This window comes from Coffea arabica, chromosome 2c, assembly GCF_036785885.1.
Source record: "Coffea arabica cultivar ET-39 chromosome 2c, Coffea Arabica ET-39 HiFi, whole genome shotgun sequence".
Lineage (NCBI taxonomy): Eukaryota > Viridiplantae > Streptophyta > Magnoliopsida > Gentianales > Rubiaceae > Coffea > Coffea arabica.
Genome location: NC_092312.1, coordinates 73,661,780 through 73,675,712, shown reverse-complemented (window position 1 = coordinate 73,675,712; position 13,933 = coordinate 73,661,780). Strand labels below are relative to the sequence as shown.

General features: G+C 36.1%; 2 protein-coding genes across 2 annotated transcripts; both read left to right on the top strand.

Annotated features, from left to right (window-relative positions):
• The first annotated feature begins 3,589 nt into the window (after positions 1 to 3,589).
• Positions 3,590 to 3,961, top strand: LOC140035786 (uncharacterized). Its single transcript, XM_072077177.1, has one exon. The coding sequence runs from the start codon at positions 3,590 to 3,592 to the stop codon at positions 3,959 to 3,961; it is 372 nt and encodes a 123-aa protein (XP_071933278.1).
• Positions 3,962 to 9,130: 5,169 nt separating this feature from the next.
• On the top strand, positions 9,131 to 13,710 carry LOC113727726 (endoglucanase 25). The gene is made up of 6 exons (XM_027252046.2): positions 9,131 to 9,644; positions 10,228 to 10,538; positions 10,879 to 11,334; positions 12,299 to 12,434; positions 12,519 to 12,691; positions 12,935 to 13,710. Exons 1-6 carry the CDS (start codon positions 9,266 to 9,268, stop codon positions 13,334 to 13,336), a joined length of 1,857 nt encoding a protein of 618 aa, XP_027107847.1. The 5' UTR covers positions 9,131 to 9,265; the 3' UTR covers positions 13,337 to 13,710.
• The last annotated feature ends 223 nt before the right edge of the window (positions 13,711 to 13,933 follow it).

Here is a 13,933-nt window from a genome sequence, read left to right as displayed (position 1 = left end):
GATTATGTAGCTAAACTATTAGCCCTACAGGGATTATTTTGTTGTTCTAAATTAGTTCGTTTAACCAAGTTAGCACCCATTGTTTCTGTCCTAAGTGATAACTTTTAGTTTCTGCTTTAGAAATCAGAACAACCAAGATATACAAGTCCAAGTTGGAAGATTGCAGCCTTTGCAGGACTGCAGAAATTCCAATGTCAATAACCCTAGTCAAAAACCATTTGCTGATAGTTGAGGTTACCTTGCACTTCGAGTTTTCAGCTTTCCTGGAAAAATATCATACTCTTATGAGTCTGTGGCCAGTTCAACTAACAAATCAAACTGCTCAACCTAAAAGAAAAAATACCAACTCAACCCATCTCTAAAACGCGAAGCTTATCTAAAATCCCATGCAAAGCCCAAACTGAAGTCTTTATTGCATATTAGAGCAAGCTTCAACCATATTTTTTTTTCCTTTTAAGAGTAATCCCTGGCAATTGGAAAGCTAGAAGCAACTTTTCCTACAGCAAAAGCTTTCCCTTGGGTTCCAAGATTGACCCGCCCAAGTTGTGCAGTATCAGACAAGAACTCAACGCATATGAAATAGTTTGCCTGGACACGAGTAAGAGGTTTCTTTTTTGTTGGTTTTCTTGTTTTAGGATCAATAGGCTGCGTGAGCTCAAAAAGTCACATTCCTCTAAGACGTCAACAATAAAAAACATGCAAATGCAATAGTATACAGCCTAGTAACATAGCAACAAAAATTGCATAATCCAGCAACTCCAAAATCTGTACTTAATCGGGCCACGAACTCATATACAGCAGGTGTTAATATCTGCTTTTCCTCGATGCCAGCCAGAATCCTGCTCTCAAATTTGCCCAGGACCAGCGCACGGAACAAAAATTGACCATCATTGGATACAACTTTTACCTAAGCCGCGGCCTTGCCTGGCAATGCCAACAAATTATCCCCGTAGCAACTACTGCCAGCTCCACAATCTCCCTTACAACAACACTTCCCATGTTTTTGGAATTTGTCAATGATTGGCAATCTTAATGGAGCTCTAGGCTCACGCGCAACAACTTCAAGACCATCAAGAACTTCAAAAGGGATTGTCCCGTTACTCCACCATGAACACACGCTTTTGCCACAGATTCTTGTCTCAATATTTGTTCCCATAGGCCAAGAAATTAGTAGAAATTTGACATCATTCTTCTTCAAGTCAGTCTAGACAAACAACAAGATAAGCAGCAATTAGCCGTGATCCCTACCCAGGAAACACTCACTCAAGAGACGCACACTCTAGTTGGTGCTTATCCTTTTTCCGCTAGCAAAAACTTAAAATTATGGAAGGCTAGTGACAGTCTTATTGTTTGCAACGGCAATCCTGTTTAGATTTTGTATCGGTCTCAATATGTGAGTTCTTTTCTCACATATTTTTATATGTCAAATATCCTCCGTTGCAGATTTTATGTACCAACACCAGCTGATGTTCGTTACCAAAAGCTGCCCTCGGTTAACTCGTTTCTGTCCCCTCCCAGCGTCAGTTCACTCGAAAGATAATAGGGATAATTTCCGCAACGGATCCTCTGTACCACACCCTGTCTCATACCCTATCCCACCCCTTCTAAATTTGTCAAGTGTCCTTTTATAAACCAAATCTCTAAACCAACCCAACTCAAACCATGTTTAATTAATTAATCGATTAATCGGGCTGAGAAACTTAATCTCTATAATCTCTAATTTTGTTTTTTGGGTTTTTATTTTAATCGATTTTGGTTATAGAGATTAAGTTTCTCAACCCGATTAATCGGTTAATTAATTAAATATGGTTTGAGTTGGGTTGGTTTAGAGATTTGGTTTATAAAGGACACTTAGCAAATTTAGAAGGGGTGGGATAGAGTATGAGACAGAGTATGGTACAGAAGATCCGTTGCGGATAACTTCAGAAACCTCCAACGAGGTTTCTGACAATTTCACTAGCTTCTTCTGAAATTTGTAAGATTACACAAACCTCCCTTGAAATTAAGGTTTTGATAACAAAATTAGTTCAATTAGAAAAAGTAACATTAAAAAAATACTTTAAGAAGAGAGATGAAACTTTTATTTCATAAATACCCCTTATGCATGTATATAAGTTGTATTAGTAAAAAAATAAAAATAATTAAAAGTTAAAAATAATTAATACATACATTTCATCGTTCGCATTTAATAAATTAAACAACACAAATAAGTAACAAAACTATACTAATGATCACAAGATTCAACAAAATATACTAGTCATCTCTTTTGACGTGATGTTTGCTATGATTCTTGTGATTTTGAATAGAAAAAATTTTCGAATTTTGTCTTTCTTTGCCCTCCATTATCCTTTACTAATATCTAATGATTAAATAATTAGAGCACTAATTAACTATTAGTAACTAATTACTCAAAATAACTATTGAAAATTTCTTAATTGATGAACGATAACTTGTATTTACAAAATAACATCAATTGATATACCTAATAGAGAAAGGAGGAAAAAGAAAGGCAAAATTAGAAATTTTTTTTTGTTACAAGAATCATAACAAATATCATCGTATCGAAAGAGATGACTATTCTATTTTGTTGAATCTTATGATCATTTATAGTTTTGTTACTTATTTGTGTTGTCTAATTTATTAGATGTAGACTTTTTAAGTGGTGAAATGCGTGTATTAATTGTTTTTATTCTTGTACTAATACACCTTATATACATGCATAAGGGGTATTTATGGAATAAAGTTTCATCTCTCTCCTCATCAGGGAAGGTTTGTGTAATTTTGCAAACTTCAGGAAGGCTAGTAAAATTGTTAGAAATCTCGAGGGAGGTTTTTGAAATTATCTGAAGATAATAATAAGATGGAGCTTTAGGTTGTTAGAACATTATGGCCTGAAGATTTTGAGAGGATTTGACTATGCCTTTCCTCGACAATGTAACATTTAACATAGGAGCCTCCATTTTATTCATAACCAAAACTAGCTCTGACACCCCAAGGATCTTTTCTGGCAGTTTGCTGGCCCTTTTGGGGTACTTAATGCTTCTGCTGTTATATGTACCACAAGGGATGCCACTAACCAATTACGCATGGCTGGAATCTACGACAAGCCGGACAAGACCAATGACAGAATGTATATACTCTGTAATCGACACTGGAAATTTAAAACGAGACAGGGATAGAGAGAGAGAGAGAGAAGGAAGAAAGACTCGAGAAAAGGACAATGGATTTTGGGGAGATTGCATCAAATTTTCCGCCTTGTAAATAGCAAGTTGAGTCGTTTTTTGAAGATGCATCAGCAATGTAGCTAGAATATGGATCCGAATTTTTCAAGACAGCCTTAAATAAATCATTATATTTGACAAGGACGTAAAACTACTGTATAAAGCAAGAACATATAATTGGCCGCTAAACCTCACTCAAGAATCCTATAATGAAATCAGACGGGATACGAACTCCGGATAATCCAATCAAGAAAGAATCGAATGAATATGCCCTTGTGCCGCAATTTTGTTTAAAGTATCTAACTTCCCCTTTCCTCCCTCGCTTATCTCGACGAATCTCTATTCCCCGCAGCAGGATTCACCCCAACATGGCTTTGGAAATGGAGAGTGATCATAAAGATGACCACCCCAGCAAAAGCCTCGTGCAATCTTCTGCCGATACCAACTTCCGATGGCCAGTCCGCCGGAGACTATCATTTCGGAGACGGAGGCTGCCCACAATCCGACTGGGAGGGAAGAAGAAGAATGTTAAGCCCCGGAGAGGATTCTTTCTTGCAAGACTTTTCAGGAACAGGAGTGAAAAGCTGAGGTCCTTGAAGCATAGGTGTTTTTGCATGTTTAAAAGTTTCGAAAGCTATTGTCGTTCAATGGTTAAAGAAATGATTGAAGCAGGAGGAACCATGGATTCATTGCAGCACAGAATGATTTGTGACAGCCCATTTGCAGCTCCTGTGATTTAGCAGTACGTCTCCCTTGTATCAATAACAATAATGACTTAAAGATCGACCACAGCTCTTGAAACTTTAATGTATTCGCTTTCCATGATCATACGTATGGTTCCTTTTTTTTTTTTTTTCCCCTTTTTACGTACTTACAGCAGAGAAGCCGGTTAGAGTCGATCATGTAAATAGAATATTGTAAATTAAAGAATAAATTCTGTAGAGTGACTCCTGAAATTTTTTTTTTCAACTCCTACAGATTGAGGAGTAGTAGTCTATCCAAAAAATATATATATATATGGAAAAATAGCAAGGAATTAAAACCGAGTCCTCATTTCTAGGGGCAATGGATTGTGAGTCCAAAGCAATTTTGGACATGTTGACAAAATATGACAAGAACAGACGTTTCATACATCTAGTCTATTTATATATTGTGTTTCTTTTTTTTGGTAAGAAATTATTTGGATGAGTTCAGTTTCGATCACCATTACGAGTCAGAATATGCTTTTGAAACATAATTTCTTATAGTTTGGATCCGAACGCATATATTGTGTTTCACACCATATAAAATTACAAATGCATGCACATGAACATGAGATATGGGAGCCGCTACGTTTTGCAATTCACATCTTCACGGTTAAATTGATTCAATTGGTCAAGAGTCTCAAGACTTTCTATTATGTTCTATTGGTATATATTGAACGTAGTCTCTTCTCTTTTTTGGGTTATGTGTGTTTCTTATCCATCATGCTAACATTTGATTTTGTCCCATATTCCCTTTGTCCCATGTGGGCTTTTAGTGAATACTTCATCTCTTGTCCAAATTAACCCAAAAGCCTATCACCAAGAATTGGATCAAAGTGCAAATTAATTGACTATGGCGACCAAGAATGTCTTGTAATGTACCAATTGATTCGAAGTTATAGCAGAAGAATGCCAATAATTAAATGATGATTTCAAAGAAGTTTGCTGGGGCTTAATCCGTGTTAACTTTGATATGTGTCTTGTGCGTGCATTGCAGATTAATTTTGTCATAAGTTTCAAATTCCCTATGAAAAGAGCAAGGGATAATTTCAAAAACATTCCTTAGGGTTTCTAACAATTTCACTTAGCTTTTCTAAGGTTTAAAAAAAATTACAACTACTTCCCTTACCGATTTAAAATGAGTATACTAACTTCAATATTTTAATAAACCTCTTTATGTTTATAAAAAGGATGGATTTTATAATATTTTCCTTTTTCCTTCTTATTCATTTCTCTTATATTTCATTAAAAATATAGAGGATCCATCAATGCTATTCTTAACCTCTATCTTGATCAAATATTTAACTAGTAATATTTTTTTGATAACTTTTAATATCATCCATTTTTTCCATAGCTTTTCTTTGTATCAAAATAAAAAATCGATCAACAGTAATAAAAATAAATGGCCCAAAATGACTATCAAACTATGATAGTTCTATCACTGAACTAATCTATAAACTTTTCTTCAAAGAAAAAAATAGTCCATAAACTTTAAAAAAAAAAAAGGTAACATTTTCTTCTTTATCTTAAAAGGAATCTATATCCCCAATATAGCACTATGAAAAGTAGCCTATTATATCAAAAGATTTATTATTGTAGTTGATTATCAAATAATAAGTATTGGCAAAAAAAACTTGACACTCATTCTTTGTATAATTGTGTCAAGTTACTTTATAAATGTTTAGAAGAATAAATTAAACTTTATAAGATAAGGACATTTTAGGATATTTATTAAATTTCTAGCCCTATTTTAAGGTTTGATTACCAAAATATCAAATTAAGAGAGATAAGTATAATTTAAAAAATTTTGATGGAACTAAGTTAAATAGTCAGAAATCTCAAGGTAGGTTCCTTAAATTATCCCAACGAACAAAGCTGCCCATGCATAGGAATTTTCGTCCTACAGAAAATTTTAGCGGCTCTTTCGACCAGGAAATCCAATCTATTCAATGCAAAAAAGTTTTCTAATCTGGCAACGTCACAAACACTATTATTGGCTCCGTTTGGATTAGCTATTTTTTGGGTTATTTTTCAAAAACAGCACTGTAGCATTTCGTTTTTGAAATACAAGTCCGTTTGGATTAGTTGTTTTTGGAGTTGTTTTTCAAAAACTATATGAAAAACTTTGATTTTGAGGGATGTAGCAGAATAAATAAATACCAAGGACAAACAAAGGTAGCGAAAAAGTGTCCTAACATTTTTTTAAATCTTTTTTTTTTAAGTGAGATTACTTGAACACAAAATCTCTTATTTACAATCCTTCCCACCTAATATAATTTATATTTTGATTAATGGCAATATATTCCTTTTCAAGGAAAATTTTGACATTTTGCTCATAGGTAATTAAGACACTAAACGTAGCTCCGTTTGGATGAGCTATTTTTGGAGATATTTTTGAAAAATTTTATTATAGCGGAGTTTTTAGAGTATATTTTAAAATATTTTTAGAAAATATTTTGGAATATTTAAGAGTAGTAGAGTTTTTAAAATACATTTTGGGATATTTTTTAAACATTAAAAAAATTTTAGATTATTTTTTAGAGTACTTTTTAAAATTTTTTATAGTATTTAAAAAACTAGTTTTCAAAAACAAAAGATCCAAATAGAAAGCCCACTTGTGGTTACAAGCAATGCTTGAGTACACTAAAGCCCACTTGTGCAAGAGCAAATGGTTGCTTCAAATATTCAAATCCATCTTCGAAGGGATTTTTTTTTTTTTTTTGGACTGGACATTCTAATATGTGGTTCGACGATACTCAAAACCATTAGAGGATTAGCTACTTTACATGAATACTTCGTGGTAGGCCTAATCTACCTTATATGAATACTTCATTGAAGGCCTAAGCTATGTCAGAGTAAAATGCCTGCTTCTTTTTAAGCATCAAAATAAAATGCTTCCATCTCTTAAATCAATTACAATGTAGTACTTCAACGAAGGTAATAGAAATCTCTATGTAGAATTCTGCACGAACTGCATTAGATCTATTTCGAGTTGCGGTGCATTTACAAGAAAATCACTTTTAAATACTAGCAGTAAGTATTTTTAGGGTATTTGATAACTAATTTTTCGAAACTTAAGTAGTCCAGTTTTTGATAATTTAAAAGTACTTTTATTAAAAACACTTTGTGTCAGAAGTGCTGCTTTATAAGTCATCACAATTCCAAATATGGCCTTAGTTCAAAATGTTTCCTCTCGTTACCTATATAAATTGGAAGTCTCCCTCATTTTTTTTCAATTTATTAATGGGTTTTTCTAACGAGTATTTTTAGAACACTCATTAACACATTTAATATTCAATTAACCTATCCCATATATATATACACAAACATATTAATAATAATTATCTTCTCTTATATTTATATATTTTTATTATTTAATCTTGCTTACCCTCTCTTATATTTATTTATTTTTTAATTAATTTTATATTTAAAAAATAACACTTGAAATATATCTTAATAGTTCTTTAATTGATTCGTCAGCACTTGATAAACAAACCGTTTACTCATTGGTCAGCTAATCAAGTTTACTGATCTTTTTTTTTTTTTTCAGCAACGATACATTTGTATAACCTACTCTATCCTAATCTAGGGGGAGGGGGAGTCTAAGGAGGCTGTTGTATGGGCTAGTAGGTATAGTGAGATTTAAACCCTCACCAACAGCGCAAAGAGGGACTTAAGTCCCCCCCTGCTGGCTTAATCAAGTTTATTGATCTGTTATTGATGCAAGAAAGAGAATGAAGATGCCAGATGCTTCCACGCCCCTAAATAAGCAAAAGCAAAGTACCAAATCCAGCGGCGTCGGCACTCCCAATTGTCTGATTTTCGTTCTGGAAACAAATAAATACACAAATATATAAATAGTAACCGACACTTTCGCATGTGGAATCAGTCAGCACCTCTTACAACAGGTCAGCAATTTCGCGTTAAGGGTCGCTTTTAGGTCAATTCGATAATGATAAAATGATAGATGTTTACGCACACTTACCGCTTCTGTCGGTGAAGTGTAAAGAAATCGCGTAGTCGCCAACCAAAATCCAAAACCCACATTCTAATTGGATTCCTTTCCACGCGTAATTAATTTCTTAATCCTCCCTTCTTCAGTCTCGGAGAGTTATTTTATTCCTCCCACTTAATCATCCCTTTCTTTGTTGTCTCAAATATTAATCGTTAACCAATTCCCTTTAGAGGAGATGGCCACCGTATTAATTAATTGTGAGGTGAGAGATCAAGAGTTCAAATTTTGTCTCCCATCAATGTGCCTCTATAAGAGGTTTGTTCTAAAATTCACACGGATGCGTGGTGCATTCGTCTGATCTGATAGTAATTCAGTTCTTGTCAGATTTTTCCGACTCAGTTGGACCATCTCATAGAATTAACTCCACCTCTTAGAAGTAGGAGTATATTAGGCTAGATTAGATGTGCTCGTTATGTAAAAAAATAAAAAATAAAAAATAGCCGTTGGGTATAGAACAGCACGCTAGAATTAACCGCAGCAGCCTTTGAAGCCAAAAAGTTGGAGTGCACCCTAAGCAATTCCTTCACAAGCTAAAGCTATCTTTCAACCTCTCCTAATCACTTTTTGTTTCTTTTCTCCCCTTTGTACCATTAAGTTCACGGGGAACATAACATGATATAAAGTGTACGTATGGATAGCTTTTACTCTACATTATGAATTTTTTTTATTTTTGAGAATGTCATTCAAAAATCACCTTTATCTTTGACACTTATTGATTCAACGTGTAAGAAGGGTGTGTCAGAAGATAGATACAACCACACTTAAGTTAATTTTTTGCCATATGTGATGCAACCACCACAGCTACAAAATAAGTAATTTACCTGATAGTGTAGATAGATCAAGAAAGTGAATTAGTTGGAGAATTAGGTAACAGACCCAAGAAAAAGAGAAATACGTACAAAAGATTGTTAAATTATTAGCCAAAAAATAATCAGTGGACAGATGGGAGTTGTATTGTGTTAGTGTAATAATGAGTGTTAGGAGGAAAGTTAGACAGACTGTCTTTGTCGATTAGTGGACTCGTCACTCTCGTCCACCAAATGCTGTACCTTTCCTCCAGGGACACTTCTCCATTAAAATAATCCAAAAAAGAAAGAAAAAATGCCACCGAAAATACACAACAAAAAACAGCTCCATCACAGCCCAAAATCCATAATTGCCACTACTTCTCTCTCTATCTCTCACTCGACAGTCTGCCCCCTTCAGTAATACTTCCCCCTTCCAACACTCCCCAGCGGCACAAGTCCAAGGCAGTCATCCAAAATCTGCAGCATTATTGAGTAAAAATGAGTATGTACGGGAGGGATCCGTGGGGTGGACCGCTGGAGATCAACGCGACAGATTCAGCCACAGATGATGATAGGAGTAGGAATTTGCAGGATTTTGATAGAGCTGCGCTCTCGCGGCCCCTCGATGAAACCCAACAGAGTTGGCTCTTGGGTCCGGGAGAGCAGAAGAAGAAGAAGTATGTGGATCTGGGTTGCATTATCGTCAGCAGGAAGATCTTTGTTTGGACTGTCGGATCAATTCTTGCTGCTGGCTTGTTAGTTGGTTTTATTACTTTGATTGTTAAAACTGTCCCCAGGCATCATCATAAAGGCCCGCCCCCGGATAATTATACTCTGGCTCTTCACAAGGCCCTCATGTTCTTCAATGCCCAGCGTTGTAAGTGTTTCAGTAAAGTTGCGATTTTTTTGGGAGGTTTTTTGCTATTTTTTCTGTTTTTTCTTGTTCATATGTTAAATGGGTCTTTAGATCCGATCAATGTTTGAGTTTTTGTTTCGGAATCTTTGATTTGTAAGGAATATACAAAAAACTGTTTTCTTGGAAGAAAAAAAATACAGCTGGATTATTGTACTGAATTATGTGGTAGTAATAACACATAATTCAGTGTCGGTGGATTAGTGTAACGTTGATTGTGTTTTTGTACTTATGTACTTCGGTACTGTCTTTTCTGTTTGGACAATTAGTCAATTAGGATCATCACATTTCAATGGATAACTAATTCTTTAACTGGTATTATTATGTCCCGTGTGCGAGACCTTTTGGCTTTAGCTTCCAGGAGAACGGTATTTTAATGTTTCCTCTGATCTAGTTGCAGTTTTTTACTCTCTAGAAATGGCAACTATGGGAACCTATGTGGATATCCGTGTTAATCAGCCGATCAGCCTGATCGGCATGGTTTGTTGCCTTATCAATTTAGTACGTTAGCTTCATACTTCCTAATTCCAGATATTTTTGTTGACAGCTGGGAAATTGCCAAAGCATAACAATGTGTCATGGAGGGGGAACTCATGTTTGAATGATGGCAAATCTCAGTCGTCTTCAGCTATTAAAAATCTTGTAGGCGGTTATTACGATGCAGGGGATGCAATCAAGTTTAATTTCCCTGCATCGTTTGCTATGACAATGTTGAGCTGGAGTGTGATTGAGTACAGTGCAAAGTATGAAGCTGCTGGGGAACTTGCACATGTCAAAGAGATCATTAAATGGGGCACAGATTACTTCCTTAAGTGCTTTAATTCAACTGCTGATACTGTAGATCGTCTTGCATCACAGGTATGTTCCTTTGGTTACGAATCTTTGGGAAAACTTTAATCTTTTGACTTTGCGCTAAATGTAAAGTATCGGTTCCAGTGCATGTCTTATTTGTTATGCTTCATCCTGGCCAGCATTATTCTACCTGTAGCATAAGGCAAATTATATCCTCTCTCCCACAGAAAAAACGTCTGTGAAATTATATTATTTTACGTTGGCCATGGTTTAATGTATTTTCCATGCAAACGTGCTTGATCGGTCTTTTCAAAGTCACTTTAACCATTATCTGTTATTCTGAAATTTCTTACGTATCTTCACCTTGAAAAATCATATATGGACTTTTACACCATTCATCTGACAGGTTGGAGTTGGTGATACGTCAAAAGGGCCCAACCCAAATGATCATTACTGTTGGATGCGCCCAGAGGACATTGATTATGAACGGCCCGTATCTGAATGCTCCAGTTGTTCGGACCTTGCTTCTGAGATGGCTGCTGCTCTAGCATCAGCATCCATTGTTTTCAAAGATGATAAAGCATACTCCCAGAAACTGGTCCATGGTGCCAGAGCACTGTTTGATTTTGGTAGGCGGCAGCGTGGAAGATACAGTTCTGGTGTTGATGCTGAAAAGTTTTATAATTCTAGCATGTATTGGGACGAATTTATCTGGGGTGCATCCTGGCTTTATTATGCCACTGGAAACTCATCGTATCTTCAGCTTGCTACAGCTCCTGGTCTGGCTAAGCATGCTGGTGCTTTTTGGGGAGGCCCAGATTACGGGGTATTTAGCTGGGATAGCAAGCTGCCTGGGGCACAGGTAAATTCATGGAGCTTCTTACTCTCTACATCAAGTAGTCTGTAACTGGATCACCTTTTTTCTTGCTGTGTTAATCCAAGAAACAGTTGCATGTGGGTTATCATGAGATGTGTCAACTATCGAGTTAATTTCAAGTGAAAGATAATGGTTTTACTTCCCACTACCTCGTGTTTTGATGGTCCTCAATCACCTTTTTGATCAGTGTTCCAGTTTTCTTGGCATTTGTTTATTACAATCTGAACTGCATTAGTCTTTATGTGTCACTACTAGGATTGTTTATGCTTCTAATGGCCTCATACCTAGAATGAAAATTTCTGCCCGAGAGTAGATAGTGCGCTCTTGCCACAGCATACATAAATTTTGTGCCCCCATTAGGATGTTCTCTGCCTTCTTAGTGTAAAAATGGTAGCATTGTATCAATGTTTCTTTAACTGCTTACAGCTCTTTGACTATAAATTACCTACTTAAAGAGTTATAAAGACGCTTAACAGATTAGCTTTTTGGCACCTAAGATTTTCTGATTTTCTTCTTCCTCGATGCTTTTTCTTGGATCTTTTTTGTCCTTTCGATGGTCTGTGTACTTGTACCTGGGATTTCTTCTGTGCTTCCCTTTTGTTCACACAGTTTGTGCATTTGACAGGCACTATAAAGTGATATTGCTACCAAGTAGACTTGCTTTTTATGGCTTGATATTGCAGCCCTGATGACTTCTAATATCTATAACTCTTCTTTCGATCCGATTGTTGCGTTGTATCTATTTGCGACGATATTTTCCATCCAAAAGATGACTTAGCTCACAAATGTCACCTGAAACTCTGAAGATTAGTAGAAGAAAATTAGACTAAATTCTGAAGATTGATTGAATAATATTATACAAGTCTGGTTATTGAGCTTAAATTTGAGGCTTTTTGAGATAATGTGGCTACTTATATTGCTGAATTAATTTTTAGCTTTTACTGTTTAGGTGCTTCTTAGCCGTTTGAGATTGTTTCTAAGCCCTGGCTATCCCTATGAGGAAATTCTGAGGACATTTCACAACCAGACAAGCATAGTCATGTGCTCATACCTGCCATTCTTCACATCTTTTAACAGAACAAGAGGTAAACATTTGTAAGGGATTAGTATGTTAATGGTATATGTTTAAGAGCCTGGGCTCTGGTTTAATTACTTTCTATCTCTTGCAGGAGGTTTGATCCAATTAAACCATGGTAGGCCTCAGCCTCTTCAGTATGTGGCCAATGCCGCTTTCCTGGCTGCTCTGTTCAGTGATTATCTTGCAGCTGCTGATACCCCTGGGTGGTATTGTGGACCCAATTTTTACTCCACAGATGTCTTGCGTCAATTCGCGGAAACCCAGGTACGTTATACTCCCTTTCTGTCCGACTTAATTGAGGGAATGCTTGTCTTGTCAAATCTTTTCTCTGCATTTTGTGATCTGTGCGATACTGGACTACTTAATGTGAATTCCTTGTGATTTATGGAGATTGTAACAGTAATTTCCTGCCATTCTGACCACTAGGCAAGAGAAAATTATTAAAAGAGTCCAATAAGTGTTTTAATTTGTTGAAACTAAAAAAAGTAATTTTTTGCACCTTTTTAGATTGATTACATCCTCGGAAAGAATCCTAGAAAGATGAGCTATGTTGTGGGTTTTGGAAATCATTATCCTAGACACGTTCACCATAGAGGGGCATCAATCCCGAAGAACAAGATCAAATATAATTGTAAAGGAGGATGGAAGTTGAGAGATTCTCGGAATCCAAATCCAAATACTCTGGTTGGAGCCATGGTTGCTGGTCCAGACAAGTTTGATGGTTTTCATGATGTTCGTACCAACTATAATTACACAGAACCTACGCTAGCAGGCAATGCTGGTCTTGTTGCTGCCCTAGTTGCTTTATCTGGTGAAAAAAGTGTTGGAGTTGACAAGAATACAATATTCTCTGCAGTCCCGCCTATGTTTCCAACTCCACCGCCTCCACCAGCTCCTTGGAAACCATGACTTTATCCTACTGACATCATTGCTGCCGCCTGTTCTGTGACCTGTAGATTGTAATTTTTGATACTGCTGTCAATTTTGAGTCTTGGATATGGTGGAGGTTAAAGCAACATGTAGGAGATGAGGAACATAACGAAAACCTTGAAGACAGCTTTGGTGGTCCTGACAGAAAGGGACTAAAAGCTTGAAGAAGAAACAAACAGACATCTCTTTTATTGTTCCAGAAATGTGATTATATACAATATGTACGTATGTAAGATATATGAGATCGACCATGTATTCATTGAAACACTAGAATTTGAAGATGAACAGTCTGCTACCAATTTGTTGAAATGAACTTTCACAATGGCTAAAGGGCCACACATTCTGTTTTGCTATCTTTATAAATCATGTCTGTAGCCTGAGAACGAATGCATATCCTGCAAGTGATTTCTTGTGCTGTGTGGTGTTGCGCGGACAAGGTGGCTTCCTACTCCATGCCCTATTTTTGCATGCATGAAAGGCCACTAGAACTCGATAATGAACTGAATCATTTTCGAGGCCCACTTTAAACTCAGATCTGTTTGCTTGGGCTTCCAAACTTTGTACTATTATAGAAGG